Source organism: Ruditapes philippinarum, unplaced genomic scaffold (genome assembly GCF_026571515.1).
Source record: "Ruditapes philippinarum isolate M1 unplaced genomic scaffold, ASM2657151v2 ctg3539_1_1_1_1, whole genome shotgun sequence".
Lineage (NCBI taxonomy): Eukaryota > Metazoa > Mollusca > Bivalvia > Venerida > Veneridae > Ruditapes > Ruditapes philippinarum.
Genome location: NW_026856521.1, coordinates 74,063 through 93,932, shown reverse-complemented (window position 1 = coordinate 93,932; position 19,870 = coordinate 74,063). Strand labels below are relative to the sequence as shown.

The 19,870-nt window shown below is 32.3% G+C and overlaps 1 protein-coding gene across 1 annotated transcript; it reads right to left on the bottom strand.

Moving 5' to 3' along the window:
* Positions 1 to 896: 896 nt before the first annotated feature.
* LOC132746877 (uncharacterized) lies at positions 897 to 11,629 on the bottom strand. Its single transcript, XM_060736155.1, has 4 exons — positions 11,538 to 11,629; positions 10,252 to 10,867; positions 9,768 to 9,812; positions 897 to 4,214 (listed from the first exon to the last, which is right to left on the bottom strand). Exons 2-4 carry the CDS (start codon positions 10,862 to 10,864, stop codon positions 2,572 to 2,574), a joined length of 2,301 nt encoding a protein of 766 aa, XP_060592138.1. The 5' UTR covers positions 10,865 to 10,867; positions 11,538 to 11,629; the 3' UTR covers positions 897 to 2,571.
* Between the last annotated feature and the right edge of the window lie 8,241 nt (positions 11,630 to 19,870).

Sequence of the window (19,870 nt, the reverse complement as noted above, 5' to 3'; positions counted from 1 at the left end):
TGTGTATATTGTTATGCACCAGGTTGTAAGTCCGTCTGTAAGCAACTTCGTGTCTGGTCTGTATCTAGAACTGGTGGAAGAAAATTGAACTGGGAGTCACTTAATTTATATAGACTTCTGAAGAAGAAAAATACCATTTAATTCTTACTGACTGTAAAATTACAATGCTAAGAGACAACATATTTAGCATGTAACATTAACCTTGTTGACCTTTACAAAACTAATATTAATCATGCCCCTTTAGGTTAATATTGACCCGCCTGGGGTCATTTGATTTATATTAACTTATATAATGGAAAACACATTTATATCTAAGGTGCAACTTCAAGCCCAAAGATTAGATATTTAGCATGTAGCATTAATTTGTAGATTTCTACAAGTTATTATTAATCCCTCGAAAATTGGCCCTGCCACGGGAGTCACTTGCTTAATGAAGACTTTAAAGGTGTAGGAAACACATTTTTTGGAGATAATTATACCTCTATAAAACAATTATAGCATTGCCTAGTAGACCTCTATAAAAAAATTATGAATCATGCATCTAGGGTAAAAAAAAAATGATCCCACCAGTGACCTTTGAGATCATGTAGTATATTATGGTTAATTAAGATAAAACATTTTTCAGACAAGTTTCTTGATTGGGTCTCTTACATAATGTTGTTGTTTTAAAAATTATATAATATCAATAAGTGTTTCTAAAAATAGAAGCAGGCATTGATCCAAGTTCTGGCACCATTGTTGTGGTGTTGAAAAATTACAAAAGCTTTTTGCTTTCTGTAAATAGAATGTGTTTACTTATAACCAAACATTTACTTTTTGATGTTCTTAGTTTGCTCAGGAGTACTCTTTAATAGGGATAAATCTAACCGTCATGATGACACCACCCTTTAAATGCAAAGATAAATAAAACACAAATGTATCAACCAAATCTTTAATGAACTAAGTTTTTATTTACACTTATCTAAAAGCTAAACAAGTTTACAATAATCACTTTAATATAAACTGTTTTTATATAACCAAAATATGAATATAAGAATAAACTACTTGAATAGAAGATTTAAACAAGTTGAAATGTAATAACTGAAAATATGAAAAATAACCTTAATATGATTTTGTATTATTAAACTAATAAATCTGAACAATAGCAAGCCCTGTTTTAATCTTTATCAACAAAAATAGAGATCAGCAATTCAAGATGGCAGCCACTTAACACAAAGATATTAATTAATCTTAATTAATTCTGTAAAAAGAAATTACATTGTACTAAAATTACTTACAAATCTTATCAAAAATGTTTCAGTGAATTTAGACAATCTCTAAGGTTTACTTAATGCCAAAGTGCCTAAAATAAATTCAATAATTAATTACTTAACCTTAGAGAGACTTAAGATATGTTACTTCTTCAAAAAATAGCAGCAGAATGTTTTGAAACTCCCTGAGGCGCTTTGTTAAAATGAACATCTAAACCCCTGAGGGAGCTAACATAACACTGTATGTAACAACTTATCTGACTGAAGATGAGTACCACTTTGTTTTGGTTTGCACTTGTTACAATGACCTAAGAAAGAAATATATTAAGAAATTTTACTACGTTAGACCTAGTATGTATAAATTTTTAGAATTATTAAATAGTGATAATAAGATTATTTTACGTAACCTTGCTTGTTATATACGAGAAGCATTGGCTATGAGAATATCAGTTACACATCGTTGAATTCACGGTTAATCCTCTGTGTAACATAGCGTAGATAAATAAGTATTGATTGCATAATGTCTAACTTTAAATATAGATTACATTTTGCTTTGATAATATTTTGATATGTTTTGTATTAACGGAATTATAAATTAAGCAATAAAAACATATGCTTTGCTAACATTTGACTATGATATTATTATGTAATGTGACTTATACTTAAATATATTTAATTGTTTGTATTGTGTAGACGATGTATTTTGTACAAGTCTGAAAATAAAGTTTCTGTTCTGTTCTGTTCTGTACAAACAGCCAACATAATTTACTTACAAATGTTTTAGGTTTATCAGTCCTTTACATAACTATTCTAAAAATACATTTTAGATTATGATACATGTAAACAATATTAACATTTTCTACAAATTTTAAATATGATAATAATGACTATATAAGTATTACAAAGTAATTAAAAGAAATCAAAATACTACTAAGAAACTAAACATATTTTATACATAATTATGTAAATGTTAAATCTACATCTTGTACTTCACTAAGTTTAAAGGCCAGTGTGTGTAAAAGTAGAACCATTCTCTATACAATGTATATTGTTTATAAAAAGCCTTAGGCCATGCTTAAGTAGACGATATGATGTATTCAAGACCTTTGTAATTTTGTCAAAGTTGAAAGTGGCAGCATTTCCAATCTGACTTAAGTTATTTATTGCATGTACGCGTAACATTTATTGATCTAAATTCAGTAATGTATGACAGAAATACCTAAAACATACATACAAAAACTATAGAAATGATAACACTGGCTACTAAAATCCCATGTTGCGGTGGGCATGTGCCTCAAATGAACACATATCTTGTTCAACTTTATTTACTGCCAAAGTCTACCTTAAATACTTGTAAACCGTTTTTGCGTTTTGAATTATTAGAAATTGCAAGTGTACTTTTGTTTTTTGAGAAACAGATCATGTAAGGCCAAATATTGTCGATTTTAAAAGACGTTATGATACACCCATCAGGCGAAATCTGTACAATGCTTTGTGTAAGTCTACTACACAAAAAGATACAATCAAATGGCCCTACTGCCACACCGCGTGGTTCTTTTATTTTGTCGTCTTTGACAGTTACATTTTTCCTTGTTGCAATGTCATATATGGTGACCGTATTTTTGTGTCTTTGACTAAAAACAAGTTTGTTACTATCCCTGAGAAATGTACAAAAACAATCATTGAATCCATATTCCTTTCTAGGAAGATTTATATCTTCCACTACTCCTGCCAGAGATACAATACAAGCAGGCTTTGTAGCGTTAAAAGTTCCTACAAGAAAGTGCCCATCATCAATCATACATATTGTATAGCATGGCAAGTCTATTTCGAAGTTCCTAACTTGCGATATCTTATTTGTTATACTGATATGAAGAACAATTATCATTTTGAATCTTCCCACTGTAACTGCCACTTCATCCTCAGATATAACAACAATACACTGTGGATGAAATTCGAATTTATATGAACCTAAGACGACCAACTTCTCACTAAGTACCAGTAGTTTCTTGTTCTGATTATCTACGACAATCAATCTCCCATCAGGCAAATAATCAAGACCAGAATATAATGGGATCCTTTCGTCATCTGCACTAGTGATTTTGATTTGGTCACAGGGATACAAATGAACTGGTCTGGTTTCTGGAACATTCACATGAAATGAACGGTGATGTAGAATTGGATTTGGAACATTAAAATGTCCAAGTTGAAAAGAAACAAAGGATATATCTTTTAAAGATTTGAATGTATTTGTAAATTGCTCCATGTGGTATTGTGCAATTACTTTCTGACATGCTGTTCCACATTTTGTCATATTGATCAGTCGTACTTTCGCTTTGTTAATTCTATCATTAAAAACTTCGCACGACATCCTTTTGTTAGATATTTCCTTCTTTGTCATTCTTTTCATGGTAGCAGCCGTCTCTTTCACTTTCTGTGCTTCATCATCGAACGCTTTTAACAATGTATTTCTTCGTTCTTCTATCACTGAATCAATATTTTCTGCATCCCTATCAACCTCGGATTCCACTGAAGACAGCCATGCAATAAGTAGACTTGATTCATTTTGCAGCCGTGGAATTTCCATCCCTGGATTAAATTTTGGCTGCGAAGCAATATTAGAAATGGCTGTGATTGTTTCACAGCCTTGGTGTTTCTCTTTACTGCAATCTTCGCAACACAGTTCATTGTGTGACTCACAAATGTATGCCAGATTTCTTTTATGTTCGTGGCATACATCATAACCTTTAGCATCTATTTTGATTGGGCTCCTCTTGAATATCCTCGAGCGTCTGTGCGTAGGTGCATCAACATGAATGCTTTGGCTGCATTCTAAACACAGAAACTGGGTGCAATCTTCACAAAAGAACTTAGAGGTTTTTTTGTTATCATCATGAATACATTGTTCACAATAGGGCAATGTATCATGGAATTTCAAGTGTGTAACATCATCTGAGGTGTATCCTGGCAAAAGAACAAAATAATGGACATTTTTCATACATACTTGAGTCATTTTGTTTAATTTCAATAAAGTAAATGCAAAGAAGGCCTAAGTTTTGTAAAAATACAATTCTAACCGTTTTGTGTTGAAAAGCAACAATCATAGCTATTTAAGGAAACTCAATGAGTGGTCTTGAAGCGTTCAATAATATAAATATAGCATAACAGTTGTCAGGTAACATTTAGATTGGAATGATTAAATTTGTAATGGAATAACAAGGGAGGTAACAATGGTCTATAAATATGCGAAGGGAGGTAACAATGGTTATATATATACAGTCAGGGTAAGTATATGTAGTTATTTACAAAGAAATAGCTGATTGCGTATGAGCTTATGACTAAAATACGACAGTGAAAAAGGAAGGTGTCTGAAATACAAATAAGGCAAACAAATTGAGATGAAATCATCATAATGATTATTTTTGAAAATATTATTCATCTTTGAAAATAAACGTCTACAGACTGCAATTTTAATGTAAAATTCAATTTAAACGCTATATATAGTATTTCTAAACTTACTTTCGCTCACTTTTGTCATAAAATGTCATTTTCGTATTTTAGTCATACCCAGGGTAGATAACTGGTCATTTTAGCAAGGGGAAGAAAGTGCAGTCAGTTTCAATTGTGCTAAAGGGATAAGTATTACTAGCGACATTGTATACTAGTTTAAAAAAACACAAGGGTCATAAGTGATGACATGTGTCGCCTCATGATAGCCAATCGCATGTTGCAGCTACGTGTAGCAGCAGACACAAAAATCATTAACAGGGAAAAAAACACATTTTTAATCAAGGGTAATAACTCAGCTGAAAATCATTCAAGCAAAAAACTTGTGTATTATGCACAAGTAATTGACCTACCAATCAATTCTGTAAAGTTTCATTGAAAATACATAAATGGTATAAGAGGAGTAGTCCGGACAAACTTTATTAACACCCTTGTCATTCAAGGGCCATAACTGGGCCAAAATCATTCAAGCGGAAAACCAGTGTACTATGCACAAGAACTTGACCTTCCAATCAATCCTGTCAATTTTCATTGAAATTGCATAAGTGGTATAAGATGAGTAAACCGGACAAACTTTAAAAAATAAAAGTAAATAAAGGGCCATACTCTGAAAGAAAAATCATTGAAAAAAGCCGAGTTGGTACCTAGACTTAGTATTGATCTTTCCTGTAAAGTTTGGATGAAATTGCACCAGTAGTTTTTTGAGAAATAGACCGGACAAGCTTTTGTGTATCTGGCAACACACAAAAATACCTTTTTTTATTAAAGGGCCATAACTCAGTCAAAAATCATTGAACCAGAAAACCCGTGCAATATGTGCAAGGACTTGAGCTACAGATTAATCCTGTAAAACTCATTAAAATTGCATTTGTGGTATGAGACGAATAGTCCGGACAAACTTTAAAACTAAAAATTATTAATAGGCCAGTCATAATAGAAATTATGGTAAAACTAATTCCTTCAGAAATGTTTTCACGATTAAATAAAAGATAAACATTATCTACATTTTGAGAAAAAAGTCCTCAAAAAATCTCCTTGCAGAATCCTGAAAAATCGATCATAAAGATTTAGTAAAAATCAATATTTAAATGTGTCTCTTAAATTACACCATACTTTAATTTTATACACGTTCGGTGACGTCACGTTTATTATATTTTCGTTGAAAGATCTGAAGTTACTTCAATTCCAGCATTCCTAGTGCAAAGGTGAGTAATTTTAGTCATTTTTATATTCTTCTGTATAAATTAGGGAAAAATATGTCAGTAGATAGATTTAATTGACCACCAATCAATCGATTATGCAGATGACAAAATGTGTCATATAATTTCGCGATTTTAAACTCAATTTTGAATAAAGTAATCATTAAAAGAGAGTTTATCTTTTTCTCACTGTTCTACATTGTTTCCTTTTGTACAATTATCTAAAATGACACAGAATTAACCACACATCTTACTGAGTATTTAAAAAAATGTGTATGCACAAGTTTTGTATTTTTTTCTTTCTACGGAAGCGTGTTGTGACCAAAAATCACGAAAATCTAGGGATATTTTTAAAATGTTAAATTTGACTTATTTCAAAGAGTTGGCATGTTTTTTGAATTGTGGAAATCATAATTAAAACAAATAATATGTTAACTTGATGTAAACAAACGTATTTTGTAATACATTTTAATGCATTTTTAAGCGAAATGATAATATTCAAGCATGTTATATGTTATATTACACCCAATAGGGTGTAATCAAGCTAAAACTATTACCTATTAATGAGGAAGTTGGATAGACACATGACTTCTACACAAGGGGTAATGGGATGCGAGAGAAAAATGGCTTTTTACGTAGATATATCTTATTGAATGAATGAAAACCAAACAATTGTGTGTCTTTCAGGTTTGTAAATACAACAGAAATTGATATATCAACACAAATTTACATCATTGTTTTACAGCATGATATTATAATAAATGCACATACAAAAGAGTTTGCTCATACCAACATTTTCTCAGGCGTTTCCCTGTTATATCATATTATATCATTTCAATACTATTTCTTTTTAATATCTTTTTGATAATGATTTATGGACTTTATATATCTTATTTTCAGAGGAAGGGCTAAACATAGTATGGGATGGTTGATTGCAGAAGACAATATTTAGCGAGAGTCCAGCCTTTTATATTTTGGCGAACATAAATCAATACGTTAATTGAATGTGGCAAGAATTTTCCATATATCCAAGTTCGGAGAGGTTAAATGAGTTATTTTTGAAAAGATCCAGCATTTTTGAAAAGCAATTTACAGGTAAATCAAAGAAAAACCCTCTATATCTTTAATACACAGTTGGTGTACCAGATTCAATTTTGTGTGCTACTGCATATATAACTTTTCTTAAGGGAATTCAGTTTTCTTACATTCTCGGAATTACTAAGATCAGAGATTTGTTTGTTTGTTTTTATGTCACATCAACACTTTACAGGTCATATAATAACTTTCAAGCTTTACTGGTGAAGGAAAAAGTGTGACATAGGTATTGTTTTTAGCGCATAGAACCACCAATATTCTATAAGTCAGTTTGGGATAGCTATGTCAGATAATAGATTCCAAAACCCCGGCAGGACTCGAACCTACATCCTACATCGTTAACACCGTAAGAAGCAAGTGTTTTGAAGTCAGTGACCTTAATCACTCGACCAAAACTTCCAATTTAGTTATCTGTATGACAGTATAGGTGCCGTTTTGTTCAGTATTTCCTACTTATATGGCACATTATATTGTTTCACAGTCCGCGCTTCTTTCAGCCGATAGGCAATTTACACGCTTTAAATTTGTTATAACAATATAACATGAAACCTATTTTCTGAAGAAGAAAGCTGAGGCACGTTTTTGCTGAGATTTATGTATGAATTATTTGTAGATAATTCAACATAAAAATATAAATCTAAAAGCACAATCCTATCTTCCTTTATAGTACCTCGTTTTCAGTTTGACATACAATTGTTTTATTTTAAAAGCAGAATGCAAAGTTCGCATTTTTATTTATCATACTATGTTGTAACATTTATTTTACAGATGCGAAACAATGTGTCTCTGTGAAAAGGGTATAGGCTAAAGGTTTCAACAGCACCGGCCGAAAAGTGGAGAATTGAACAAGGGCAGGGCAATATGTATATATACATGTGTAGCGTTGTCAGACTATATGGATAGTCGGGCCTCGTTGACGCAAATGATGAAATAACATTGTGTTTTTTCAGTGTCTTAACATTCAGAAGATTCATTTTATTTTAAAATGTCTTTTTACAATAATTTTTTTTACAAAACTTCCATGGTTAAGTAAGTGCAATTTAGCATTGGTAAGATATTTACTTGAAGGATTGATTTTCAGAACAGAAATGCAAATACAATGTATATAAATAATAATTATTTGTGTAAAATGTATTGCAATTTTGAATTATAATATGAATTTAGATAGATTCATACAACTTTATTCTTGGTAGAGCTAACTTGTAAGAATATTTAATGGAATCTGACTAAAAGTAAAAAAAAAAAAATTATCATTAGTGGGTGGGGTAATGTTTTATACCAGTCTAAATGATGATGTATAGATTATGCAGTGTTGCGACTTTTTGAATGTAATCAACATTGGTTGAAATGTTTTGGATTAAATAAAGCATGTTTGTGTATTAATGTGTTACTTTGTTAATTACCATATTTGCGTAGAATATCTGGGTTATTTAATTTCACAGATTATTCTAATTGAAAACACATGATTTCAAAACATGACATTTTTAGCATTTTATACTTCGAATTTTTTTGAGGACTTTTTTCTTGTAGCAACACATATATAGTAGATAACAAATATGCAAATATCTTTTCTGAAGGAATTTGTTTGAGGTTGGGTCTTATTTTTGGCTAAAATGCCTAGCCTATAAAGTGCCTTAACTCGGACAAAAATCATTGACTGGAGAATGCTGACGATATGTATAACTAGACTATATACTGATAATTCATGTTAAGTTTGGATGAAATTGCACCTGTAGTTTATGAGGAGTAGTGCGCACAAGTTTTGTGACAGACAGAGAGACGGACAGACAGATGACGGAGAAGTGATTCATATATGTCGCCACGACTCCGTAGAGGCGAACAAAAAAACCTCATATGGACCACAAAAATGTGTCTTCATTAGAATATGTGAATGCTTATACATATAAACATAAACATCCATAAAGCTTAAAGAAGAGTAAAACAAGGAATTGGAATGGCCAGACTTCATTATAATTAAAGGGCCATAACTCCGAAAAAAATCATTGAACCATAAACAGCCGATGATATGCAACCTAGACTTAGTATTGATCATTCCTGTAAAGTTTGGATGAAATTGCACCAGTAGTTTTTGAGAAGTAGTCCGGACAAGCTTTTGTGTATCTGGAAACACACAAAACACCATTTTTTTTATTAAAGGGCCATAATTCAGCAGCCAGAAAACCTGTGCAATATGTGCAAGGACTTGAGCTAAAGATCAATCCTGTAAAATTCATTGATATTGCTTTTGTGGTATAAGACGAATAGTCCGGACAATCTTTAAAAATAAAAATTATTAAAGGGCCCTAACTCGGACAAAAATCATTGAACCGGAAAATGCTGACGATATGCATAACTAGACATGATACTAATAATGCCTGTAAAGTTTGGATAAAATTGCACTACTAGTTTATGAGGAGTAGTCCGCACAAGTTTTGTGACTGACGGACAGACAGACAGACAACGGAGAAGTGATCCCTATATGTTGCTACGACTCCGTAGAGGCCTCACAAAAACCATCAAAATGCGCCTTCGTTAAAATATGTGAATGCTTATACATATAATGCTTAAACATCCATAAAGCTTAACGATCCATATGTGAAGGGTTAAACAAAGAATTGGAATGGTCAGACTTCATATTTTGAACTTATTTTTTGCTTGCTGTTTGAAAGACAGTATATGTACTGAACATCGAAAGTACCAAAGTACAGTTTCTTACCAGTGTGTAGTTTCTGTAACTCGGTTGAAAAATGTTCTCCCAAATCTGTAATACAAACACTAATAAAGCAAATGTGGGACAATTATTCTTGTTAAGTATCAGTAATAATATGACTATATATGTTCTCATTAACATAATCAATTTAATCGAGTCTGCAATTTTCGTATAATATTGCAGTTGTTTTCATTGCTCCCACTTTTTCAAGATTCTGTTCTAAATCTGTTATATGCCAATAAACTATGTATTCAGATATACATGTACATGTAGGAAGACCCCTTTTCAAATTTTGCTTAAAGTTTTGTAATAAGTTATATCGATTGGTTCTCTTTGTACAATACCACATGCTTTTGTTGCCATTCATAGTGTTATGTGAGTATTACAGCTTTATATTACATGATGTACTTCCGAATGAAAGGTTCTTTTAAAATAATCATTTGGCAAATATTACAGATATTAGATATCACTTTTATATTGTTTTCTTTACCTGACAGTGAACTTTGAAGCCTACTCTCCGATGCTTTAATTTCTTGTACAATGTCTTCTGACTGTTCTTCCAACATTCCTTCAAAATCTTGTAATAATTCATCCTCAGTCCTCAATTGTTTAGCATATTTCAAAGCTGTTGATTCATCAAGTGGTTCCTTGATGAATTTCTGTATCAACTTGGAGCATTCAGTCTGTATCTTCGCATCAAGACCTAATGACAACTTTGTCAAGGCATCTTCCAGATCAGTTTTAATGGTGGTAAAATCCGTTTCCTCAAGGGCGGCTGTTGAATTGTGCGACAGTGTATTTCTCGTATTCTTTATTTCTCTTACATATTGTTTTTCTGTTGTTGAAACCATCAACACATCTAATATAATGACAGTTAACAGGGAGATGTCAATATCTTTGACGTGAGGCTTTGCGCTTTTAGGGAACAGTATTAGATATTGAGACCTAAGGAGCTTCCTCTTCAGTTCTGGTTCTTTAGGTTTGAGGAGAACGTCTAGTCCAACACCAGCCAGCTCTCTCTCTGTTATCCCTCTACAGACCAACATCCCACACTGCACCAGAAGTAACAGAAGCCGGATATAATATTCAGTTTGTACATTCATCTTCTGAAATGTCAATAGATGGATTCGTACATTGCAAAGTTATGTGACCGCTTTTATCAAATGTATTCGGAAGAAATTTAAGAACTTCATCGAATACCTTTGAAAATTAAAACAATACTTCAATGAAAAGGTCCGTTTTGCTTTTCTATAATTGTAAAATGAATGCTCGTTATACATAAGGAAGACAACACTCTCCCCCATTTTTATGACACGGACAAAAGCCGCCTTAAGATTTGGCCCTCAAATATGATTATAGGTATCAATGTATAAGAAAAAAACCAACAACAAATATTTACGTATTATCTAATTAAATAATACATATAAACATTTTTTTTCTTTTACTTTAAGGAGTTAAAATTTGTTGCTTCTTCCTAAATCGCTCGCAACGGTCTGTAAATATAATTTATTAGGCGGTAAATAAACTACTGATTATCGCCTATAGCTTTGTATGTACATGTATGTGTTTGTGGGATCCCATAGTTTTGCATGTACACTCCGACGAATGTTTCTAAACATAGATCTAAATGGGACAATGATAACGGTAACAAATATTTTATTTAAAGTAGTTTATCACAGTTATATAATAATATAATATATAAGTCAGGGTCTTTCAAATAGAAGACCTTTTACAAACTGCTTATAACTAATATAACTTTTAATTTAAGTTTTATACCTTTAATGTAGTCTAAATCCTATAAATACTATTACACTGCCTCATACGGCTTCCTGACTTTAAGGCGAGGTTGAGTTATGTCAAGGGCGTACAGAGGGAAACATGAGATAAACAAAATGCAGTGTTAACACCTAATGCATTACCTCCACTTTGAAGAGTACTCAAATAGGCTAGAACTACTGTCAAATGCATTGAAACTGAGGGGCGCGGGTTCAAGCCCCAGAAGAGGCAACTTTTTTTTCTGTCTTTTTTTTCTTTGAACATTATTTGTGTCTCTCAGATCACTCTTTTGATAAGAAAAAAGTGTTATTATTTTTGGTATTTATTGGCTAAATTGTGCCAAATTTATTATCAAATATGGTACCTCATATTTTCAAAGTCTAATAAAATAAAAACTAGACGGTAAAAGTACTTTATATTTGACAGGTGCATTCAATATACTTTTAAGAAAATTTATGCAAACTTTGAAAACAGCCCCTGATTTCAGTAAATTTTAGGGATATTTTGAATAAGGCCCTCCAAGTAGAAAAATGATCAAACAACTACTTAAAATGGGTGGGGTAGGGTAACATTTATATACATATTTCAAACATTTTGAGTAGAAACAATAATTTTGCTGGGTCATTTGTTAGCTGAATGCTATTATTTGTTTCTTAAATATTTTCTATAGGAAAAAAATATTTCATAATGATTATATAATAGAATAATTAGAGTTTCTCATTTCTGAAAAAGAGCCCTTCTAATAGCCAAGTTTTACTTTAGAAAAATCTCTATGACTCGTAAACCATACGGTAAACTTTGTTTAAATTTTGCATTCTTGTGTCTTTTAAGGTATATAACTGACCTATGTTGTCAATTTTATAGTTCCTTATAGTGCCCATTAGGGGGCTAATACCTTCTAGTATTCGGGTGTTCAAATTATAGCATAAAAGCAATAGGTAGGAAACAAATATTTAGAATAAAGTTGTTGTCATAATTTTGTTTGCTTTAAAAAAATACCAATACATACAAATCAATAATAGTACAAGTAGTAAGAAATAATAACAGACAGAACAGAACATAACGACAAAACTGTTCTGTTCTTATAAAATCAGAATGTACACGAGTTATGAGCAATCTAGTTATGACTACTCTATAAATTAAATGATTATCTTGGTACGTGGTTACATAAACTATATTTTATGGAATTAAATAACTCTACTGCTTTAAACCAGTAATGTTCTGTGCACCGAGAAAGAAATGTGGTTTCACCCTTTCAAAATAGTTGAAGATATATATTTTCAGGTATCTAAATGTTGTTATATATATTTGAAGCATCAAATCCAGCTTTAAACTGTTTAGTGTGGTAGTTTGATTTACTGATTTGATGTTTTAAAACAGAGTTCATGTTTCGTAGATGTATTTGATTGACATGTTTCAAAAACAAATACAGATGTGGTTATCTTAAAGCTTTTGAAAATATGTTTACGATATTTTTCGAAAGCCAAACTATTTCATTTTTATTTCAATATCAGCACAACGAACTAGAGAATTTGGCAGTAAATGAAATGCAAACATATTCAACAATAAATTGCACTCTTTATAAATGTATAGAAAGAATTTATGTAGGCCATTTTTACGAATTGTTATATCATAGTATTATTAATTTGAAATTATCTTTTCCGTAGGTTCTGTCCCGTATATTAATAGCTCGTTTCATTTTTACGGCCTTGATTGTACTAACGTAAATATTTAAATCGACCCTGATTCCCCGATGTTTTGCTGTAAGAAGTTGATTAAGCAATCGGTTTAATGGTGGTTTAGGTGGATTGTTAATTTGCCGAATACTGTGACATTTTAAATACAGAAACTTTCGTCTGCAGTTTTAACATGAGGTGTAATGAATTTGTTGATTGGAATGTAAATACACTGTTGGGTCAGACAAGGATTTTGAAGCAATTCAACAAAATAGTAGATTGATCAATTAACAATAACTCTTAAGTTATCACCAATGTCAAGTAGCTGTTATATCTTAGACTGGCATGAGCTCATACCTGTCTAAAATTCATGTAACAGTCTTCCATTATACATGTATTGATAAATAATGTTTCATTATATCAACATGCCATGCCAATAATACCTAGTCTGTATAGAAAATGACCTGTGTTGAGGAATGATTTGTGTAAGGTATCTGTAATGAGCGAGCTTCTCATTTGCTGCATTGCAGCAACAAATGTACTTATATAACACTGGAATTTCAATTTTTGTAAATAAGTTAGAAGCCGCCTTTAAGGAATAGCCGATTAATTTTAGTCACGTGGAGACGACTCATCTTTTTGGGATAAATGATTGTTAAAAAACGCCTCTGTAAATATGCTGAAATAATACTAAATGCAAAATAATTAAAAATAACCTTTTTCTTTTGCAAATATTAACAGAAAAAATAACATTGTAAACAGTCAAATGATGACAAAATATTTCCAACTACAGAAAGTAACTATTTTTAATCACTTTAAAAGTATAGACTCAATGATCAATTTTTACAAGATCGGTATAGTACTATTGATACATCTTCTTAGTGCTTATAGTGTATCGCACATATAATAATACTTTTTGTTTTGAAAAAAAATTTATCTAGATGTACTTCCATTTGACATAGGCAAATATTGATGTTAATTTAGAACAATGAATTACCTATTACCAATTGAAAAAGGCAGACATTTGGCCATTGATCATAATAATAGACTTTGTTCCTTATTGGCCATTGATCATAATAATAGACTTTGTTCCTTATGTATTTATTAAACAAGTTTACTAAAAAAGTATCAATAAGTGTATATTTCACAGGAAACGAATTCAAAAAGGAGACAGTAAATGCTTGTTGTTTGTTTTGCATTATATACTCCAACTTAACTTATTTTTGGCCATATTCCTGCGTCGAATCATCTTTTTTAGTATAACTAACTAGCAAATAATTGTAAATACCACATTCCCCGCAAGTGACAGGCTACTGATACAACATAATTTCTTGCATATCAGACTGGCGTTTCCGTGAGTTTTACCCATGCCGGAAATTTCATCTGACATGAGGGGTTCCAGATGAGTCGCGTGCTGTACAATGGCACGGTTAGGATGACGTCATTTTACCGTTATGAATGAAGTTGTAATTCATACGCTGTTGTAAGAAAGTAGTTACGGTTGTAATGATATAAATTTTCATTGAAAATAAAGATAAATAATTTAAAATATAATGGAATATGGTAGAATATGCAAGAAAAAATATCTGACATATGTTTGCGGTTCGGATCGGAATATCCGTCCCTCGGTCACCCGCCCATGGGCGGGTCACCTCGGGACGGATATTCCGATCCGAACCGCAAAATATGACAGATATTATTATTCTGAATAAGCGATGAGAGACATATGACTACAGGACTCAATGGCTGAGATCAATTGTCACGCAGAAATTTCGCTTTCGATCGAGTTTCGAACCAACGACCCCTTTTTACTTCTCCGTACCCTCCCTATATTTTTATTTATTCATACCCTCCCTATTGAGTTGTGTTGGCTGACGAAAACGCACTTTAACGTGAAATGACAATAATTGTAGAAAATGATGAAGGGAACCAATTTGGACGAGGAAGACTGGTACTGGTTATACTATAATGACGAATATACAGGTCTTCGCAACACGCCGCTCATTTCCCAGAATTCATCGAACTCCCTAACGCCATCATTAAAGTCTGTTCACCAAATATCCAGGGGAATGATTATTCCTGCAGGAAATAGAGATGTCATATAAAATAGATATAAAATCTCAATTTATCCATACGTGTAATTTCGAAGAGATGTGAGCGCTTGGTTTTTGTAAGAATTAACCGGCTGAAAGGCAGGTAAAACGAAATAAAGGATTAAATTTTTAGTATCCCGTTCTTTTGGGTGATCAAAAGAAATTATTATCTATATAATAATAAATAAATATTCAAACAGATCATTATATTACATTTTATAGACATCGTCATGGTAGCCATTAGGGCAACAAATTATTATTTTTATTCTGACAATGTTTTCTGATATTTTCACTGGTACACTGTAACGAAAATTCTATTCTATTCTTTTCTACATCATACTGCTTTAAAATCGTTTTCGATCACTCTAAGCAGGTATACATTGTATACATTTAAGAAACAGCTTTAAGATACAAGGGAATCCGGGAACCAGTCCCTAGCTCTTATTGAATAGACCCCTTGGTTCTTTTACATGCCCAGTGTATAGCACTGATACATGCGAGGATTACCTGGATTTCTTACCAGTACACCTCTAGGTAGGTGGGAAACACTGAAAGTGTCTCTGAAAAATCCCAAGGGTGTAACCCAGGATCGAACCCGGGACCTCAGGAGTGATAGTCAGTGGTTTAACCAACTGAGCTATCGCGCCACCTGTTTTAAATAATGATAGGGTTTAAGAAAATAACACTTATAGACAGTTGTTTTTCCATATATTAAGATAATGGTGCATGGTGTTTATAAAGTTTTAAATTATCAATTATTGTTACGCATCTTACATGGCCTGATGAATATATATAACAATAAGTTACAGCTCAAAGTAAGTGGATTTACGCCAATGGAAGAATAAGAAAAAAGCAAAACGTAACAAGGAGAAAATGCTTAAGAGTAAAAATGCAAAATTACAAAGAAATGACAAATAATGTTGTCGTCCTTTGATTCGCCTTGAAAAAACAAAATGCGACAACACAAAGATATAACATGCAAGTTTGACATTTGCGTGGCAGGAAAGGCGAAAATACGACATTGGGGGTAAATAAGGCTTAAAAATGTATTTTATTGTTTTCAATGTCCACCTCAAAAACTTGCAACGTATTGTTATCTACATAATTATTTGAAATGGCAAGTCTTCTTTTGTCTTGAGAAAAGCATATTCGGTAAGGGTTTATGATGTTTATCTTATGAGATGCTACAACTCTTCCATCTGGAGAAATCTGAACAATGCTGTGTGTTTCCCTACTGCATACAAAGATATAACCAAATGGTCCTATTGCAACACCTGTTGGCTTTTTTATCTGGTCGTCCTTTACACTTACGTCAGTTTTTGTTGCAATATCATATATGATGACACTATGATTGTACTTGTCAGTGATAACAAGTTTGCTACCACATCTAATGTATGTACAAAAAGTAGCATCGAGTTTACTAGTATATTCCTTATTTTGAAAGGTGAGATTGAACTCTGTCTCTTCACCTGTAATGGATACAATACAAGCAGGTTTTGCAGCATTAAATGTTCCTGTTACCATGTGCCCATCATCCATTATACACAACGAGCTACAGTTTGATTTCAAATTAAATGTCTTAAGAATGTTTATTTCGTTTGATTTACTGACACGTAGGATGGATATACTTTGGCCAAATGATACTGCCACTTTCTCTTCAGATATACCAACAACACAGAGTGGCCTATCTAGGAAACCGTCAAATGATGCCAAGTTCTCAAGTTTCTCATTAAACACAAGAAGTTCTCTATTTTCAATGTCGACAACAACAAGTCTGCCATCAGACAAATAATCAAGACCAGTATAAAGTGGAGTACTTCCCTTACTTGTTTCATTTGTGATATCGAGTTTATAGATTGGATTTAGTCGTACCGGCCCTGTTTCTGGTTTATGATGGCAACACGAGTGATTTGATGCAGGCTGTTGATGAGTTTGATCTACAAGATAAATGTTAAGAAGATAAATGTAAAGAAATACTAGTAACATAACTATTTTTATAAAAAATTACTCAGTTCATTTTCATTCTCAAAATATTGTGCTTCAATTTGTAAATATGAAAAAATCATTTAGAAATAATTTTGCGGTACCATTTCTATATCTAAATAAAATAGCAGCATATCCCAAAGATTTATAGAATTTTAAGACGATCAAGATGGTCTTATATAATATAACAGGCAAGCTAGCCTAAAATAATTGTGTACCCAGAAATGACATTTGTGTTAAAGACTAAAGGCTTTGAATATAGTAAATTTGGTCCTAATGCAAAGCGTCAATACGTTGTCGATGCTTATTTATTTCTTAACTTTTGATCTTGTTTGATACAATTGTAAAACTTTGTCTGATTACCTGGTGGGTGGAGTTCATATTGATTATATTAAAGTGTGTTGTGTCCTTCACTTTTAATGCCTCATTAGCAAACTTTTTGTGTGTATTTTATCAATATCAATTAATGATTTGTTAACATGCTCAGACATTATATAGTTTATTAGAAGTTTATGTCGACAAGACGGACGCGAGTCTTTATAGAGGTATATGTACCAAGTGTCCTGTGAAGTTACTAAGTACATAGCATTTTGTGTCTCAGAACGCATGTTATCGTTTAAGAAATAATTGTACGCAGGAAATGTCAACTTAGTCAATGTCATTCAATTATTTGATTGAAACTGAGATTTCTTTTGGTAACAATTTATTTTAATTTTTAGGTAACTTAACCCATGATAGAGACTCTATAGGGTTATAGACTGGCAGAAAACTAACAAGCTGTATTGGATTTTATAGATAATATCACAATGCATCTAATCATCAAGAGAGGGAATACAAGAAATTCCGCCTGCGACTTCCATGTGAGGAAGCTATCCAGCTAGTTTACAGACCGTAGGTGTCCTTTTATGCGTGAAATAATGCACGTACGTCCACCTAAAGTCTTTCTCACTAGTAAGTCGCTCACTTAAGTCGTCGTATGACCTTTTCCGTGTTGCTGCGACGCAAAACCCAAGCATGAAAAAGTTACAAACGTCATGTGTTTAAAATATCATTCTCTATGGTTTTTCGATGTAAAAACATGAAGTATATTCTCAGACGTTCTTTGAGAAGGTTATTATAAGGACAAAACATTATTTTACCACTCTGCAGTTTCTGGAACTCTGTTGATAAATGTTTCTTCATGTCTGTAAATGAAAATTTTACTTGAATATAGAAATTAATGTACATATTTTCATGTATACATTAAGCATTTACACACAACATGGAGGGACGGAATGCAATTCACATTTTCGGAACATTTAGTCTGGTGTCTTACAAACAAATACTTTAACATTTTGATTTTAAAAGTTAGGATAAATCGATCATTTTCAAATCCCATGCAAGTATTTGTCTCATTAAAACAATTAATGCTCCCTCTGTGACGTCAGTAAAACAACCAATCCCGATCATTCCGACCCGATCTTCTCTCGACAAACATCTGCAGTTTGTACAAGAGTTCAGTTTACGATCGCCACACAAACATAAAATACCCCAGTTAAGAGCACAAATATTTTCTATACGATACTCTATCAGAAACTCGATCATATTTACTTGCCTCGATTGACAGTTAATCGACTTCAGGTCGACAGAAATTCTCAACCGACCGAGGTAGATTTCAGAATCATTTTCAATCAGATCATAATTATGTTGACAAATTAATCGCATGCATATTAAGCGATTGGTTTCTTGATCCCTATTTTGCCGGGATAAATACTTGAACAGGAATTAAGTCAGAGAGCAATTAAGCTATACCATCTCTTCCACTATTTTTGCTTTTATAAGACCGTTTGACCGAGTTGGTCGAATTCAAACAAGCTATATGAACCCAAATGTTTAATGTGATGGATAATTGATAAGTAAGTAACAGGCGTGGTATATCTGCTGCAATAGATGCTTTATTAGCTCAAAGCTCGATAGATATTCCGACAGAATTAGCTTCTTCGTATTTTTTTCCTGTCTTTTAACAGGTAAGATGCAAAAAACTAAACAAAAGATCAAAAAGATAATTCAAATGTTTCTAACATCGGTTTAACCTTAGAACAAAGTGGTTATTTAATATCTTCTCTGATTTTTTGTCTTTCTTTTGTCATTTGTAAAAGTTTCAATTACATGTCGTTTCCTATATTTGTGATTATCTTAATTGCTGCAGATTAGAGTACATGTACTTATATACTACCTGACATTTCGCCTTTCATTCTTTTTTCTGCTGCCTTAATTTCTTGTACAACATCTTCTAATTTTCGTTCTAATATTTCTTTAATATATTGTATCAACCCATCGTTGGTCATCAATTCTTTAACATATTTCAATACATCTGATTCATCCAGTGGATCCTTTGTGAATTTCCGTATTAATTGCGAGCATTCTTCCTGTAATTTTACATCAAGGCCTGAGGACAATTTTACAAAAGCATCTTCCAGATCAGTTTTGATCGTGTTATAATCTTCTTCTTCAAGGGCAGCTGATACATTGTGCGACAAGTTGTTCCTTGTTTCCTTAATGACTCTTACACACTGTATTTCTGTTGTTGAAAGCGTAAAAA

Coding starts and splice junctions, on each gene's coding strand:
- LOC132746877 (XM_060736155.1), bottom strand. CDS start 10,864: ATGAATGTACAAACTGAATATTATATCCGGCTTCTGTTACTTCTGGTG. Junction 9,813..10,251: donor GCTTCAAAGTTCACTGTCAG/GTAAAGAAAACA, acceptor TTTGTATTACAG/ATTTGGGAGAACATTTTTCA. Junction 4,215..9,767: donor GTTACAGAAACTACACACTG/GTAAGAAACTGT, acceptor TTCTTTTGCCAG/GATACACCTCAGATGATGTT.